Source organism: Channa argus, chromosome 10 (assembly GCF_033026475.1).
Source record: "Channa argus isolate prfri chromosome 10, Channa argus male v1.0, whole genome shotgun sequence".
Classification (NCBI taxonomy): Eukaryota; Metazoa; Chordata; class Actinopteri; order Anabantiformes; family Channidae; genus Channa; species Channa argus.
The window spans coordinates 6848260-6867233 of NC_090206.1; the positions used below are offsets into that span (position 1 = coordinate 6848260).

An 18974-nucleotide genomic window follows, 5' to 3' on the forward strand; every position below is an offset into this window, starting at 1 on the left:
GTAGCAGCATGAAAGGATCTCATACTGTACATAGTAACACAGGAAAGCAATATTGCAGTGCTGCAGGCAGTAAATTGCCTTTAGACTGACAACACAATTGATCAGGCTTCAAATAGCTGACTGATGGTTCTTTTACTCTCTTAACAGCCAGATCATCAGAATGATGCTTGGTGTACTCATCACTTTCATATTTGGGCCTGTAAGAAACATTACAACCTTTAGAGGCCACTGCAGTGTCCAGCTTGTGAGCAGTGCGGATAGATGACCATCTATCTTTGTGGACAACATTCATAATGCTTTCCACAGAAGCACTACCTGTAACCTGCACTCAGAGACAAATGCAAATAAAAATAGTCTCGTGCCGAGTACAGTAACTCATTTAAAATTCACTCTGCACCATCAGCAGCTCGACCACAAGGCAAGTACTGGAAATGGGCTTTGATCAATAGCTGTTCGATGGGTCTCCCTTGATACTGCCAACCTCTATTTAAAGCAACATTGTAAATTTAAAAGAACAGTTTCTTTGTTTTACTCCACATAATTACTGGAGCCCTTTAAAATGGGCCAGTCCGAAGTGGCACATCGAATTTCATCATTGAAACTGTCTCTACATACATGTTTTGACAAATAAAAAGGCAGCAAAAACCATGTTGAGGTACATACTATTTTTGCTGTGTGCTACATTTATTAAAAAAAAAAAAAAAAAAAACAGCTGCACCTGCTCTTTAAATTCCCTTTGCTGTAAGTTGTACAAAAACTTCAAGTTGAGGTGGTGACAGACTGTTGGTTGCTGATTTGTAAGCGTAGAAGTGAATCGGTTTACTAGAATACTGTGTATTTTTGTGTTTTGGTGTAGGATATGGAGTTTGTCCTTTTTAGAACATCATAAAAGAGAATATAAGACCAATGTTGGATAAATGACATTAAGCTAAAGCTGAGCTAAGTGTCTAAGCATCTATAACTAATATAAAAAACTAAATTAGAGGAAATGTTGTACAAATTGCATCTTTCCCCCCCTAAGACAAATAGGTAGGTGATAGGATTTTACACAGACTTTTTACCAACCTGGAAGGTCGCACATGACTGTTTTATTAGCTCTTTGAGGCAGGATGCAACTTAAGCTGTGTTAAAACAGCAGCTCTGGTAAAGTACCCATTAGTTAAATTTTATCCCTTTTGTTGATTTACAAAGTCTAGTGGGATTCTTTTTTTTTTTTTTTTTTACTTTATTATTTAATTGGTTTTGTTGGGAAAATGTTTAAAATACATTGGATCAATACATCGGATCAACTGGATTGATTTGCACAATTCTGTTTTCAGTAAATGAAAACCAGGTTTTCATTCACGAAGTTGTGTTTCACAATTTCCAAAAGCATAATGTGTAAATATGATGATTTTCTTTTTCCTAGCAGACAAGTAATTAGGAAATTGTTTTAATATTATAATCCACTGAGATTTTTAAAATTTTTGGGCACCCCTGGGAATAAATTACACACTTACTTATTTATTTATTTATTTATTTTTTAAAAAAAAAAAATTTTTTTAACTAAATCTAACCCCTGCAGCAAACAATGGACTCTCTGCCTCACCAACCTGTACAAATCCACCTCTCCCTCCTTACTGTCCAACCTACATACAAGTCCTCATATGCTCTTTGTTTGGCCTTTGCCAATCCCCGCTTTTATATGTCACCCTATGTTCCTGCCTCTTCTGGAAGAAAGTGTTCACTACAGCCATTTCCATCCTCTTTGCAAAGTTTACCACCATCTGTCCTTCTGTGTTCCTGTCCTGAAGATGAAACCTGCCCATCACATTCTCATCACCTCTGTTCCCTTCACCTACATGTCCATTGAAATCTGCACCAATCACCACTCTCTCACCTCTGGGGAGGCTCTGCATCACTTCATCTAACTCACTCCAGAATTTCTCCTTCTCTTCTAACTCACATCCTACCTGTGGGACATATTCATTAACAACATTGAACAAAACACCTTCAATTTCCAGCTTCAGACTCATCAACCTGTCTGATACTCTAATGACCTCTAGAACATTCCTCACCAACTCCTCTTTCAGGATAACTCCTACTCCATTTCTCTTCCTATCTGTCCCATGTTAAAACAACTTAAACCCTCCTCCTAAGCTTCTAGCCTTCCTACCTTTCCACCTGGTCTCCTGGACACTAAGTCCAACCCAAAGCAGAATATTTCCACCCCCATGCTCGATAGTTAGGCACGGTATTTTTCTTTATATCAAAGGTTGCTCCATTTATTCCAAATACACCTTTGGTTACTGTCCATAAAGCTCAGTTTTAACTTTTTTTTTTTTTAAGGATTTTATGTTTGTTTGTTTTATTTCTGTTTTTTTTGTTTGCTTGATAGTTTTTGTTGTTTTAAATTACATGTATGGTGTCCTTCCGATAACTTTTCCATGTAGCACAAAGTTTGTGTATTAATACTGAACATTTCAATGGTGCACAACTATTACTTTGTCAGCTAAACCTTCCAGCAGCTCCTTTGCTCCTTTTCCTCATGGGGCACGTTGCACTGCCTTCCTGCTTAGCAGATGGGCAGTTTTATCCTAAACTTTAGATCTTGTTGGTTGCTAAGAGGAGAACGATGGTAGTTGTGTGTTACTACAGAGTTTGAAGAGTGAGATAATTTATCACCAGCTGGTAATTCTTCAAGCCCTACTGTAATTAGTAATTTATGAGTGTTTTAGTAGAAAGATTCTACCTGCCACAATTCCACAATTGCAGTTATTATTTCAAGAAATAAAAAGTAATTAAAAGTTAGCTCTGTTTCTTTTCCAGATATAAAAACTGGGATCAATAGTTTGAGTTTGTGCAACATGCACAGCAAATCACCATAGTAATAAAGAGTGAGAGGCAAAATAAAACTGCTTATTTACGGCATATCGGCTGTAAGCCTCAGCAAACCAGTCAAGTTGACAGGAATGGAATGGAGGGACGGACAGCCAACCTAAAAACATAATGCTTCTGGCTTCAGCTTGCTTAAAAACACAAACTAAATAAATAGTAACTCTTTAGACTCATTACTACTAAGTACTTAACAGTATACTGTGGCTGACATGAACAATCTTGAAGTTACTTTTAAAGTTTTCCAGGTAAAGTAAAGTATATATTTTGAAAACTGTATAAGTTGCAAGTTGTTCTTTAAAACTAAGGAGCTGCTGGAGCTCACTGGCTTTGTTGCATTTGTCTTTGACCAGAACTCCAGTGGTTACTGACCAGCTGTTTAATGTGTTCTGGAGACTATTTAGTCAGTTATGTTTTTACTGCCAAACACTAAAAACTCTGTAAGCTGGTGCACACAGTAGGTAGATTTAATCTAATATTCAAATTTGTCCCACGTTTAGGAGTCATACCCAAAAGTGATTTTTTTCTTTTTTTTTTCTTTTTTTTTTTTTTTTGATTTGGGAAAAAAAAACAGAACATTAGTTTGGGACAAACTTCCAGTCTGAGCAGGCAGATGCTTAGCTCCTTTTATTTTCTCTATTGCCTACTTCATTAAAAAATGTATTACTGTCCATGATCACTGTTTAATACACTCTGTTCAACTGTGTATCTACATGGAAAAGTGCACGTGTTATCTGGCCCTTTAATTTTCACTTCCAAACTGGATTACTTCCCATGTCTCCTACTTCATCAACGTGCGTTCTCTTGTCTTGGGAGAAGGCTTAAAGTTCCTCCCCCTCAGCTGGGACTCAGCCTGTTTGAATGAACAAGATCCCTGTGCTAAGTTACACACATTTTACTGCAATAGAAATGAAGTCTTAACGAATACAGTTGTAACAACTTGTGTATCCATGTGAGTTTGATGTCACATCATCAACTTCTTATCTACTTGCTGCATCCCTCCTCCCATCATGAAGGTTTTAAAGTCATTAATTATTTTCATCAGAATTTTGCAGCCATCCATATTATTGGGAGAAGATAACTGGATCAGCATCTCTAGGGTACTTGTATGAGGTATAAATGTGTGTATGTGTCATTTGCTGTGAATCATCAAAAACAACCTGCGGCTTACTGAATCAGTACAGACATATCATTTAAAAAAAAAAAACCACACAAATCGGCTTAGGATGTCCTTGGGCATGCAAACTTTTCTCTGTTGCTCTACAGGAACTTAGCTTATTATTGACAGCAGAGAGTCATCTGCTTGAATCACGGCTGTTCTTTCCTTCCCTCTGATAAATCCTTTTCCTCTCTGCAGGAGCACGGTTGCAGTCGGACATGGTTGCTACTGTTTGGCCCTGCTGAGGTCTGTTCCAGCTGTAGCCTACATTGTGCTGGTAACCTCTCTGCGTTACCATCTCTTCATATGGAGTGTTTTTTCACCCAAATTACTGTATGAGTCCATGCACCTGCTGCTGACCGCAGCAATGTGTCTCTTCTTCATCACTATGGAGCAAAGCAACAGTTCCAGTAAGTCCTAGGGAGCCAAACAGGCTGGACTCTTTACACCTGTTTTGCAAAAAAATACTCAATTTTCATTCTTCGTGGAGAAAATGTAAAATGTATATACAGTACATACTGTGAAATACCTCAGGGACTGGTGTATAGTCCAGTGAGCTGCAGAGCGTCTTAGGCAACAATGCAGTGTTTGATTGTTTGGCTTGGTGTGTGGTTTAGGTTACACAGGAGAACATGGTGTGTTTATGTCACACAGTGTAAACATGATGCTGGAGCTGGGCTCTTGATGATATTTGTTTTAGTCCAAACCTGCACCCATGTTCTTTGTTTTTCTGTCTAAAAGGCCGAGGATGGTCTGAGCAATAATACAGCTAAAGATGGTTGAATTCATTTCACCTGATTCAGTTTCAGGGTCCTGCTGTTGCTCATGCTGGCTCACTGTCAGACTTTCTGGGACACATGGATCCGCCTCATCAATAACATTATTAGTCATGTTTAGTGTTTTCTTACTATGACTGGTAAAAATGTCTCCTGTGAAAAATGTTTATTGACCAATCCTAAAGGTTTATGTTATCCTGGCCTCACGGGACACAACAGAACTAACAGAGGAGTGACGGGGGATGTCAGTCAAACTCAGCCTGCTCCTGCCCACACAGTCCAAAGAGGAGTTTGACTGTAATCAGCATCATAAGTGAAAACACTAGCGTGGGTGGAACACAGGGCTGCACTGGGCTTTAATGCGAGAGTTATCAAGACATTTGTTTCACATCAGAACATTTTCACTTTGCTAGTAATACATAACATTATATTTTTCTTCTTTCCTGGTCTTTTTTAATCTCAGAAGACCCTTACCGTAACTTTACCGGTGACGTTTCAGAAATAGCTAACACAAAGCTGCACTACAGTAGACATATATAGTGACAGAGACATGTCCAAAGTATTGAGGGCGAGAGCTTAACAGTCTAAATGTTATTTTCTTTCAGAGTTTAGACTTTTGAATGATATCATTTAACTTCATTGTCATAATCACCAATTCAGTTTAGTTAAACTTAAAGCTGTACTAACCACAGCAACTGATCACAGTTTTTAAATGTACAAATCATGTGTTTCCCATATAACTAAGAGTTTACTCCAAACATTCAGATTGTATTAAAAGTTTAGTTTAAGATTTTGTTCATTCTGTCACAATTTCAATGTCTTTGTAAATTTCTTATTGCAGATAATGTCATTTTTTTTCAAGGCCTGAGATGCATTAGGAACACTCTGTTCTTATTAATTCTTCTCTGAAGAAAGGGAAAACATCTACAGAAAACCTTTTTTTTTTTTTGTTGTTTGTTTGAGTTGTTACTCAAAGACATATGTAAGATTATTTTAAATACTTTGACAAGCTCCCATAAATAATATCCTCTTGTTTCACACTTATCCTGTTCTAAGCTCTAGCTTATTTTTCTCACTTGCTTGAAAGAATAAAGCTCTTGAAATACCACTGATCCAAATGGTTTAACTTAAATACATAAATACATTGTGAGATTCACACAAAAAATAAAGCATCACATTGGCAGTTCATCCTCCAGCTACTGCTTAGACACAATGTGTCCTTGGGAAAGACTCTGAACGCAAAGATGCTCCCAGTTGTGATGTAATAAAAACCTGAAAATATTGAGATCCAAGTAGGATGTCACCTTTCTAAAGAACTTCTCACTTTTCACTCTTTATTTATGTTTCTCAAATGATCATTCGGGAGAAACCCGTGAGAACACCACATGCCAGGAGTAATGACTTTTATCTCATTTTTCCCAACAGGGGCTTGGGGGGGGAAAAGTTCAGACTTGACTACTGAAAACAAGAATGGGATTTACTTTTCAGGAGACAAAGCATCACACGGTTTTTCTCTGGGCTGTTTTGGTTCAGTGTGTCTTAATGAAGATGTAGCTGTAGTGCGGTTAGGAAGAACTGCAAATGAGCAAACTGACATAAGCATCAGTTATGAGGCCATTGTCAATTCACTGCTATAAATACAATTCATGTATATTTTTTCTGCCTTGTTTTCTGTTTAATCCTACTGAGGCAGCGTGTGTGAAATACAGTTGATGAAAAATCACACATACTGAGCTCTGTGTTATGAACAATCTCACATTTGGAAACTATAAGTTATATCTTCTCCCGAGTCTGGTGGTGTATTGCGGACTTATGAACTCAACTAACTTCTGTTCAATGTGTTTCCTGAACATTACTGAGAACACCACCAAAGTAAAGCTGGCTGTCGTCCAAAGCAATAAGAGTATGGAGCCAAAAGAGAAAACAATGTGTTGCTGTCCGTGTACTTATGGAGCTGCTGTGTAATTAGAGTAGGTCACTGATTGCTTGGACTCCAGGAAATGGAAATATCAAAGCAGCCGTTACGGCGTTTGATCAGACTCCCTGTTTTAAATAAATATGCTGCATCTGTAACATAAGTTCATGGTGTTTGTTAATGAAATTTGTGTCATAAAAAGTTCTCACCTCCCGTATGTGATACTACAGCCTCTGATTTCAGTAGTGTATTACAGAAAGGAAAAAAAAAAGCCTTAAGACTTTCATTTTAGCAGTTACTTTGCTGAGTGTTGTGTGTCTGTGATGTCAGTAAACACTTCAAGTGAAGTGACTAATTCAAAGCTCCACATTGTTCATAATCCAGTTCTCCTTACATCATTACCCTATGAGATTTGTCCAGAAAAATGCATGTTGAAATATTTAGTATTAAAGCTACAGTGTGCAACTTTTTACCTCCAGGCATTAGAAGTAAATCGTAAAGTTCCGCCCCAACACTTGTCACTCACCTTGATGAGCTGTCTGCCTTAAAACAGCGTCTCGCCTGAGGCTGAGATCAGTGACATCCCCCAAAGCAGCTAAAGACCTCGGAGAAGCAGATGCTAAACCCAGAAATGGGTGAGCGGGGGGGAAAAAAGGCCACAATTCTGATGTTCTGTGTGTTTTTGAATAGATTTTTGTCTGATGCAAGACGAGCTTCACTCTTTGTTTTGCTCATGTTTGTGGCTGTTGCCTGTGACTCACCTTGACAGCTGACTACACCTGCAGAAAGTGGAATTTAAATACCCTGAACATCATTGAAAAGTCATACAAACAAGAGGATTTACATTTGAATAGATCGGGTCACTGGCAGACACACACCTGCGTATGGATCACAGCTGGTTTGCATCAGAACCAGCACATATTTAACTTTGAGGTTTCCCGGCTCACAACTGAATTCACCCTTTTCTAAATTGGCGACGTACTGTTGTCAAGTGCCTTTCCTCTCGAGTCTCACACAGACTTCAAAGTCAGATGGAAATAGTTTATGAACCAGATAATCATAATGAGGATTTAGCGTTCAGTGTGCTTCACTTCACTTTGCTTGTCGAATCACAGTAATACTGTCTATGTAAATGAGTATTTTGAAAGGAACACTTGGACAATTTCCAAGCACCTGATGGAAAGGTTCAGGAGTAACAGGTTAAACTTTATTTATTTATTTATTTATTTAGAGAGTGAGTTTGGTCCTTTTGACTAAACCCAGAAAAGTAGCAATTTCTGTTGGAGTAGTAAGTTTTGCAATATTTCTATTTATTGTAATTTAATAGCTATGACTAACTGAGGGGCTGTGCGGAGCGGTGTTGAGCCTAATGAGTGAGGGAAAGCTGCTTCAAAGGAGGGAGAGGAAGCTTCGCTGGGCAGTGGAAAGAGGACTGATTCAGAGTCCCACATTAGTGCTAGCTTGAGTCGAACACTGTAACTTCAAAAAAAACAAAATGCCCAGGTTTTATCCTATTGAAGTTAACATAGCTTTTCCAAGGAACAAGGTGGCAGCTTAAACTTCCAGACAACACGATTCAACGTGAGATGCAAGGAAGTCAATGTAGAAAGGTTTTAATTAAGCTACAAAACATGTCATAAAATGTTTAAAATTTGGGGCGATAGGAGTCTTTACTATTTAACGCTCACTCTCTACAGTCTTCCTTTTTCTTTATATATCTACAGCTTTTTAAAATATCCACAGAATTGGGGTGAGGCTGGGTGGAGGTGCCTCTTGCCTCCCCCGTAGATCCGCCACCCAACGTGTTCATTTGCTTTAAAAATAACTCCAATCTTTCTCTAACCTTCACTTTAGTGACATTGTTGGATGAACCTTAACACACACACAAGACTGTGGGTTTGAACTCTGAACTGTCAGAAGACTGACCTGTGTTTTGTGCTCCCAGCGCAACCTCCTCTTTGCAGCTCATTTCCCCTTAGTAAATGCAGCACTTCATTCATTCAAAAAAACTATGTTGCATTGGAACATAATCATCCTGTAAATATGTTTTACAGGAAAAGTAATCATGTTGGTAGAAGATGATTGATTTAGAATGAGCTGTAATTTGTTTTCTGTTCAAAACGATAAAAATGAATGTTATTGGGTTTCTAACATTGCTCTGAAATGAAAACCTAGGATGCCACTGAAGTTTTGTGCAGTGTGAGAAACTCCTGTAGTGTGTTGAGACACAGGGTTTACAGTGGTAATTTTTCTTGGTGTTGGCAGCGGATGTGCAGCCAACACTTTTGATTAGTTTCTCTTTGGGTTTTGTGCTGATTGGGTTTGGGATTATATACAGAGTGTTTTTGTGGGCGTGTGTGTTTGTACCATAAATTTAAAAAGCTTCACTTCTTGAAGGAATTACAGGACGCTGAATAGGTACTGTAGCTTTTCAGGTGAACGTAGACCAGAAAAGAACGGTTAATGCTCATAGATTATCATTTAAAAGTATGAGGGAAGAATAGTCAATCAGAGTTTTGGCTGGATCAGTTAATAAGCTCTAATAAAATCGCTCAGCTCACACAGTATCTTGGAAATCTTGAATATAACCACAGATTCCTAACAGTCGCCGAAGTTGTTTTTATTTTCTTTTTCTTTCATCCCAAACTTCAGGATCTTTGTTTCTGGACCGGTGCAAAAAGGAGCCTCAGGGCAGCTTCTCATAAATCCGATGGGACAGAACTGTCGGTGTGACATCTGTCCTCTGTATCCAAATACCCACCAGCCCATGAAATAGATCAGAATAATTGTAGTGTCTACTTTACTGGCAGCTTATCCATGTCTTAGTAATACAGTTATACGATATACGTTGAATGAAGAGTGGATTGATAACTTTTTTTTTTTTCCAACAGTTTCTGTTCTCATAGCAAACAGATATGTATACACTACATCTGTCTTGCATCTGTTTTTTCTCCTCATTTGAACAAATCTCATCTAAACAAGTCTTTCACAAACAGGTGAAATTTGTACTTGTTAATTTTTCTTTTGAAACATCCCACTGGTTATGTTATTTGTTGTAACTCTGCAGTTTATCCTTTTGTATTCCTATGTTTTACTGCATTTGCCTTTTTTCTGACTCCTTCAACTTAAAAGTATGAACTGGCTGAAATCAGCCTTTGAGTAATGTCCCACATTTACATTTACTTTCTTTAGAAGAATTTTGGCTGCTTCTTTTTTTTAATCTAAGTCATTCTCCAATAATTATTTTATCCATTCAGTAGCTGGACTTCAGTGCTGCCATTAATTACACATTTCATCCTGTGCTTTCATCTGAGTGGGAGTTTCTTTTAAAAACTCCAAAGCCATGATGGAGTGAAGAAATGAACAAAAAAGCTCAGTTCAGTTAGTTTTTAATGAAAAAGGTCTGAGTTGTGCAGAAATTTACCCACAAAATAACAAACCTTTATTTTTGTTGCTTAAATATAAATGTTTTTACTTTTTTTTTACTTTTTGGTGGGATTTAATTTTCAACCTGACATTTTGCTCATAGTTACTGGGTAAAAAACTAAATTTAATGACTGTTGTTATACTGCTGATTTATTTTGCTGTGCCTATAGATAGTTACAGGTACTTCCACCACTAACTGTATGCGGGTCCTTTCTGCTTAATGTCCAACGTCTCTGGTGGATCCTTAAGGTGTTCACAGATTTTAACAGGATAGATAATCTCTCCAGGGTGGTTGTGGGTCTGCTTCAGGGTCTCCCTGCTTCCTGTCAAAAGTAATTCTCGTTGGACTCTGCAAACGTATCCCACACATTTGAAGGTTTTGGCTTCCACCACCACAGAGGCTGCAGTTCTGTCAGCAGACTCAGGAGTTTTGGCTGACTAAGCATTTTCCACCAAAGGATTTTGGTGTGGCTGCCTTAGACAAAGCCAAAGGTGTTCGATACCAGGTACAGTACTCTCATGTTGAAATTGTCAGAGTCTCAGAGTTGTTACTCAATCAAGTCCCTCAGCAGCAGTGGATGAAGTCCTCAGACAGTGTCCTCTTCTGAACCCCAGCCTGAAGCCTTCAACATGGCCCACAAATCTAAGTTGACAGGAGCTAAAGTGACACTTGTTTTCTGTTCAGCAGTGCTACGCTGCGGGCTTTTGAGAATCCCTAGCACCGTTTACCCTGAGCGGCTCTGGAAAAGTGTCCAGTTGCTATCCAGGTCTTTTTTCTTTTCGAGCTGGTGGAAACACATTGTTGGAATGTGGCCTTTGGTTGGACAATAGTAAATAATCTTTTTTGTCCTTCTTGCTCTGTACATTCTTATCTTTCTTTCACATCCCCTCACATTTGAAAGAACTGATGTGAGAAATAATTTTGGGTTTAGTTTTCACCATGTTATCCATCAAATCCAGCCTCACCTACTGAATTATGAATTTTTTTTCCAGTGCTGTAGAATCACTAAATTAAATCCTTTGCTGTTGTTGAAATATCCATAGCACATTTTTAAAGCTCATATAACCAATTTATATCAACAATGAACCCAATAAGCACATGTGAAAAGCTCGCCAACATTGAAGTATAACCCGACTCTGCAGGTTGCCTTTGGCCCTCTGCATTTCAGCAAATTGTCAATCATTATTTTGATATTATGGCCAATGTCAGTATCATTGTTTCAGTTCCAAGTCACTATTTCTCTCAGCCTTATGTCCAGTCACAACAGGGAGCTGTTTTTGGTTTAAGGCAAACAAAGTTAACATGTGGTTGGTTAACATTTAGCAACTCAGGGCTAGGTAACAACATGAACACTACCTTGTTCTTTTAATATTAAAATTTAGGTTTTTAGTATAAAAACAATATGAACTAATGATATTCTATTATAAACTAATAAATGCTGATATGTCATTATAGATTACCCAGTTGTCAGCACATAAAGTGGTTCAAATTAGCTCCACCTTTACCAACAGTGAGCTTTGATCCTTGTTTTTTCTTAATTGCTGTATGTTTTCCCATAATTACTATCATTGGTATTGTTTAAAATACATCAAAGATTAGTAAATTTAATCTGGTGTATCTAAGTAAAAAAAAACATTAGTAAATTTAATCTGTAAAAAAAATATGTAAAAAAAACAAAAAGGTCAAAGATTTTTACTAGCTGAATTTGCATTTAATATATAATAATAATAATAATAATAATATAATTAATTTTATTTATAGAGCACTTTACATTTTTGGGTAAAAAAAAGCAAGAATAAAACAACAAACCGTAAAATAAACTAGCAGTCCCATTAATATTTTTTTCTGAACAGAAAATACATTTTTTAAACACTCCACAGTCTGTGCTGCCCTCAGATTCTTCAGAGCTGTTGAGCACCTCCTGAGAAAGCTCAATGCCCCATTGTGTGGAGTTTGGTCCTGGAGGGGCAGAGACGGTATGTATTTGTGGAGTGAAGGTGTCTTGTTGTAGATTGTGGTGTGAGGAGTTCTTTAACATTTGAGGGGTTTTCACGGATGCACTAGTGGGTAAGTAAGCGGAGTTTATATTCAATATGGAGGTGATGGGAAGCCAGTGAAGTGTACGGAGAACAGCAGTGAAGTGCTCATATTTCCGCACCCTCATAAGGATCTTGGCAGCACTTTTTTGAATGTGTTGGAGCTTTTGATGGCTCCTGCCAGAGGCCCCAATGAGGAGTGCATTACAATAGTCCATCCTGGAGGAGACAAAAGTGTGGACCAGCCTTTCAGCGAGGGAGAGGGAGGGGTGGAGTTTGGCTATGATTTTTGAGATGAAGGAATGCAATTTCACAGAGGTGGTGGGCATGTGTTTCTAATGACAGGTGCGGGTCAGCTTGACCAGTATATTGTTAATAGAGTAGGAGAGTTAATGGGGGAGGAATGAAGCTGGTATGGGGTACCAATTAGAGGGGCTTTGGTTTTGGTGCTGGTCAATTGAATGAAGTTTTCTGACATCCTCCTTAATCTCCTCCAGGCAGCAGGTGAGAACTGATGGAAGTGTCGGAAAGATCAGGTACAACCTCACATAGAGCTGAGTAACATCGGCATAGCAGTGGAAGGAGACGGCATGCTTGCCAATGATGTGGCCCAGTGGGAGAATATGGATGTTGAAAAAGGGTCAACCCAAGAACCGACCCATGTGGGACCCCGCCGATGACTGAATGGGGCCGTGATTTGGCATCCCCCAGGGCCACATACTCAGCTCAGTTTGTGAGATAGGACCTGGACAACTAAAGAGCAGTGCCAGAAAATCCAGCTATATGCTGTAGATGGTAAAGGAGAATTTTGTGGTCATCTGTAGGATGGGATGTGATGAGAAGCTCTGGTCAGCAGCCATCAGGAAGTCGTTTGTCCTAGAAGCCAAATTGAAAATTTCCAAACACATATTTTTTGAGGTGATCCTGAAGCTGGGCTGAGACAACTTATTCCAGGACCTTTGATAGGAATGGAAGGTTGGAGATTGGACGACAGTTTGTCATAACTTCAGGATCCAGGAAGTTTTTTTTTAGATGTCTGATTATTGCAGTTTAAATGTTGTTGGGACTGTGCCGCTCTGAAGGAAGCGATTAATGATGCTGGTGATGAGGGGGCTTATGTCTGAGACATTAGCTTTTATTAGGGGAGTGGAGAAGGTGGGAAAAGTGCATGTTGTTCCTTTCTGCTCTTTCTTACACTTGCATCAACACTTTTCTGATAGGACTTTGCTTTGATGTTTTCTCCTTGACTTAGATTCTCGCTTGTACCTCATGTGTAAGTCGCTTTGGATAAAAGCATCTGCTAGATGACTAAATGTAAATGTAAATGATGAGGGTCTCATTCTCTGTATGATACCCTCAACTTCTCTCACTGTGGTGACAAACAGCCTTCTGCCTTTGATGTGGGCAAGTCTTCGGGTGGAGGGCTAGAGGGGGACATTGAGGTGTTGAGGTCTGTGTTCAGTAAAACCATTGCAGTGCTCCTCTGTTAGATTGAAACGAGTGTGGGTTTGGGGGTTGAGCAGATGATTTATTATGGAAAAAAGTTGTTTTGAATTGCCAGGACTGTTATTGGTTATATTTGACTAATATTCCAATCTGGCAGTGGCAAATGCCCCAGAGTAAGTTGTTTCTATGTTCTTGGTTTGTTTCTATGGTCTTAGTTTGTTACTATGTTCAAGAAGTTCATACATTTCTGTAACGAAACCCAAGTGTTGTTTTGGTGGCCGGTAAATAAGAAGCATTGTTACAGAGAGTGGATGTATACATTGAATTGCCACACATTCAAAGGTGATTTTTGAAAGAGGGAGGGATGACGGTTTCAAATCTGCTGGGGGATTATGACTAGACCCCCACCTCAATCAGCGGTGCAGGCCTTTTCAAGGTAGGTGTATCCAGGGGGGGCAGGACTCATTCAAAACTGAGTAAGCCTCAGATTTATGCCAGGTCTCAGTCAGACAGATGATATCCATCCCCTTCTCCAGAAGGTGATTGCAGATGTCCCATAGTTAAATCATTTCAAAGTTTGCATCCCCCCTATGTTGATGAAAAAACTCTTTGTTTTGTGCTTTTTGCCATTTTAAAATAAGGGGGTACAAACTTTAGCACCTGACAGTAATACTACAGCTTGTTTCCACTGGGAAGGTTTGACTGATAACTAGAAGACAAAGATCATCCTTTAATTATGCTAAGCAGGAATTGGAATATGAAAAGGATAGAAAAATATTTTTTGTGAAGAAATACCAATTGTGCGACATGATAGTTCCTCATGTTGGGAACAATCAAGTGGCTTGCAAGCAAGAGTGAAGACAGCAGTGGTTTTATTTTCATGAGACATTAGGGGCCACATAAGGATAAATAGAGGTATCGGCTGTGTTTGTTTGAAGTGCACAGTTTGAAGGTTTTTGAATTCTGAGAGCACAAATTGCTGAGCATGCAGAGTTGAGTAGTTTGTTCCACCATCGTGGGACCACTGAGTTGAAGTGCCATTCTCAAAAGTGTTTTGCTGTGTGTTGAAGGGACCACCAGATGCTGCTCATTTGCAGAGCGCAGTGGGCAGCAAGGATTGTGGACCTGGCTATTTTGGCAGGACTTTTGCAGTATGTCTCTTTTAGTCTTTGAATCATCCTGCATCTGCATGTGGTCACCGCTCCTGTAGTCATAAGTCAGTGAGCATTTTGGACCTTCTCAGCACGTATGCACTGTTTCTGCCACATGTTTATTACTATGTGCTCCTTGTTTGTTTCTGTGAAGCATGGACTGCCTATGTCTGACTGTCCAGCAGAAAATACACTAGCGTTCTAATTACAGGAGTCTAGCAGCTGGAGAACTAGTTGGAGCTTTCCCTGTGAACACGACCTTACCTCAGCTCTGCTGCTGTGCTGTTTTGATGCTGCAGGAGTTGTCTGCTAAGTGGCAGATGGCAGCAAGCCAAAGAGGTTATTGCAAGTTTAGAGCTGGCTCCATCTGAAAACACAGCAACTGCAGGAGCTATTGATTGACGCACGGCTCACTCTGAGGCTGCAGACGCTGCCAGGGTTCCCCTTCTCCCTTCACTGCACCTCTGCCACACTTTCTGTTCCAATCTACTGAGAGGAATCCAGCTCACTAAAACTCTGTTCAGTTTTTAAGAAGCCTGGAGGGAAGCACTTGCTTGTTTGCATAAAATTACTACAGCCTTGACTTACACAGCAGTGGGGTAGCTGCTTGTCAGCCTGTCATGAACCAAATTTGACCGTCTGCATAAAGATGCTTTCACACCGTAGATAAATGCAGTAAATTACATTTCTCAGTCACAGTAAAATATGGAAGTGACCTAAAAAAAAATTAGTTTGAAAGTTTTTACACCACCTTAAATGTCAAGTCTTGCTGAGGACAATCTCTTATTTAACAACTTCATATTCAGAACAATATGGAAGTGTCTCTCAGGATTTCTATATTTTTTATTTTTTTTTTTTTGTGACAAATGCACTCAGCAATTCCATTAACAATGTAATTTTCAGTATGAAGAGAGAAGGCAGATGAACAAACTAGCCAGGGGGGTTAGCTATAATATAAAGTACCTTGCCAGCAAATGGTGCTCATTAGTTGACAAAAGGACCAAACAGACATCTGCTGCAGAGGGTTTGGTTTATACTGAGAATAAAAGATAATTAAATAGCAACAGCATTCATTAACTATTAATTTAGCAGACTGTCAGATGAGTTGTTTGTGAGCCACAAACTCTCCTGTAACTTGGTGATGGTGGAGGCCAAGTTTGTCATTAGAGGGGCGGCCAGCATGAGGTCGACACAATGTTTCCTCCTGTGCAAAGTCTGCCCATCCCCATTAAGTCGGCTTTTTAAATCTTACAATCTTACTGTAGGCGGGGAGATTTGATGCCTGAGTAAAATACTGGAAGGTAAATAGCCACAGAGCTCAGCCCCTGTCTGTAACTACTGAATCACGGATGCTAATCAATCAATACTAACCATGTCCGACATACGTATTGAGCAAACAAGCACTCGTCATAGACATGATAATAAAGTCCTAAAGTCAGGTCTGTGCCACGAAACGAACTCATTTAATTGAAATCTACAAATTTTTCCAAGAAAAGTGGTCAAATATCCAACCAGAATTCTGGTCATCAAAAGTGTCTGCTAACAGGTGAAACTTACTAACACCCCAAAAGAATTCTGCATTTGCAAGTGCCCACTGCAATAGTGTAGCTTCCACAAATAGAAATGGATTTAAATGATCCCTTGCAAGCTGAACGTAAAACATCTAATGCCTTTACTTGTGATTCATGTGCATCAAGCTGGAAGCTGAAAGTTCCTTATTACTTGCAAACAATGTTAACAAACAGTAAGCAGGTGGTTCTGCAGCTTTTTTAAAAGCTCTGCAGTGCTTTTCTCAAATATTTCTTACTGCGTTGATCCTCATGCACTCTGTCATATGAGAGGGGTTTTTCCTGGTGAGAAGAAATGAAGCTTCAAATGTCATCAAAGACAATATGAGAAGAAGAATCAAGCTTTTGAGAAATTGGCACAAGTGAGTCTAACGTCTTGGAAGCTCACACATAGGTAATGAACCACATTTTTGTCAGGAAAAGCCCAGTGTAGGCTTTTAAAAGCCACTGGAGCTTTTCCAGACACAACTTTTCCTGGCAGCCGCACACAGGCAAATGGATGTGTGTCCAATGAAAGGCTTTTAGGGGGTATTGATTTTTTTTCTGTAAGTATGGCCCACAGTTTTGTCCTTGACATACATTTGGACAAGTATGCAGATGAGGGGGAAAAAATCAAAGTACAGATGGTATGCGTCTGTGTTTCTGTGCGGAGCTGCTACGCAAGTGGCACTACAACTTTTAAGAAGTAATTACACACGTTAATGAGCTAATTGTCTGATGTGTCATGTGGCAGCAAAGACATTTTTGATGTCACTTCGTCGCCTCAGGGCTCACGCCGGCTTTACACTGCTGTCCACGCACATCAGTCATCCAAATATCTGCAGCGTAATCACTGATATTCCTCAGAGTGAGGAACTTTAAGATGCAAGTCAGCAGTTTTTACTTTGTGTGACCAGAGCCAGAGGCTGTCATTACACTAATGCAGCACTGCTATCCGACAAAGGATCTGCCCCGAAGACGGAGGAACCTCCAGTCCGAAGAGAACACAGATCTCAAGATAATAGACTGCCCTATATAACAAGCTCACCATATCATTTGGCCTCTAAAGCGGCAGATTATGAGCCATCTTCACGCTCACAGTTCACTGATAAATACGGCGATAAACTGTCAGTGAGACCCGATGAATTTTGACACTGTGATTGAAACACACATTTGTACAACATCAGGGGAAAGGTCACCAGGTCAAACCCCATGAAAAGGGTCCACTAAGAAACTGTCTCTTCTCCTGTAACAGCTTGAACTCGATGGTCAAAGAGTCTTTGACCAGTGCACTGGCTGCACTGGGCTCACAGCGGGAGTGTGTGAACGTGTATGTGAGTTGTTGGAGAAGCAAATCCAGGCTCGGTCAACCTCCCTGGTTACATACAGATTAGATTCACTGTGCAACGTGAGATTTTCTCTCCTGTCTACAGGCAGGTGATATTTGTTAACAGACACAGAGCAGAGCTTTGTTTCTCATGATACAGAGCATTGGTGACTTTTGAGAAAGTTAATTTCTCAGTAAATTTCTAGTTTATTTATATTAACATATTTTCTAGTATCCACATCTCCCTTCAGCCCAACCGGACAGACTGACAGTGGAATTATCCAGTTGCAGGAAGGAGTGTTTCTCTCAGTAACTTCCTACCTGATCCAGTGAAAAGGACAAAAGGACATATTTGAGTTGAAAGACTTATTGAAGACGCTTATCACGATGTCTCGTTTACATATTTCATGTTTCACTACCACTGCCTATACAGCCTTTAGCTGAGTCTGATAACTAGCTGACGGTACTTTAACTTGTCCAAACTTTAATAACAAACATTAGGGCAAAAGTACTTGTACAAACGTGGACGTTTTCTCAGTAGGTATTAATTGTTTTACTGTAGGTGCTAATTTTATGGTCCTCTGTTTATCAAATTTATACTCCTCAAAGATATTTAGATCTATATCGAGTGATACAGTTATATGTAACATCCTGATTAGTAAACAAACTATGCACTAGAAATTCTAATATTTCTTTTATGGTAAAGTAAAGAGAAGGCCTACTCTGGTAAAGTACAAGTACCATTGTTTTTTTTTTTCTTGACTTATTAAATAATGAATGCATTTAAGTAAATGAACCACATTATAGAAAGCTTTTATAGCTCAGTCTGTCCAACGAAACCACGGCTACTTATTGAGAACAGAATTGAATGATGTTTTTCTGTCTCTTGAAATCTATCTTCAAGCAACAGGAATTTCTCTACAATGCCTACAGCAGCTAACCTGCTTGCAAATAATCTTTATCTGTGCTTTTGATTGAAGTGTTCCTGACTTTGTGACCCGACCCGTCATAGAGGTAAAATTGGTCTTTCTGGCTAACGGATATTATAGTTCTGTGGACAGGACATTGTGATCACTCTTCAGTCCTCACTAAGAGTTTCAACTCAAATATGTCCTTTTGTTCAAGAGAACTTTACCTAATAATGATGTATCTCAAGTTGAATCTGCCTAATAATCCAATAAGTCCTCTAACTCAAATGCCCATAAAGATTTTTAGTCCCCACACTTTTATGAGGCCTATAGCAGCATCTCTTGAAATGGCGCCGCTAATGTAATTAGATTTTAACAGTAATGTGATGCATGATTGTGTCTCCGTAC

The 18974-nt window shown here is 39.2% G+C and overlaps 1 protein-coding gene across 3 annotated transcripts in view; it reads left to right on the plus strand.

The window, feature by feature from the left end:
* Nucleotides 1-18974, plus strand: part of pigg (phosphatidylinositol glycan anchor biosynthesis class G (EMM blood group)) — a 73807-nt gene that overhangs the window by 48161 nt on the left and 6672 nt on the right. For 2 of the 3 annotated variants that reach the window (XM_067517815.1, XM_067517818.1), the window contains one exon: nucleotides 4232-4443. The exons of the other annotated variant lie outside the window; for it this stretch is intronic. In XM_067517815.1, the coding sequence (XP_067373916.1) occupies nucleotides 4232-4443 (212 nt within the window). The remainder of the gene's footprint in view (nucleotides 1-4231; nucleotides 4444-18974) is intronic. 3 annotated transcript variants of the gene reach the window in all.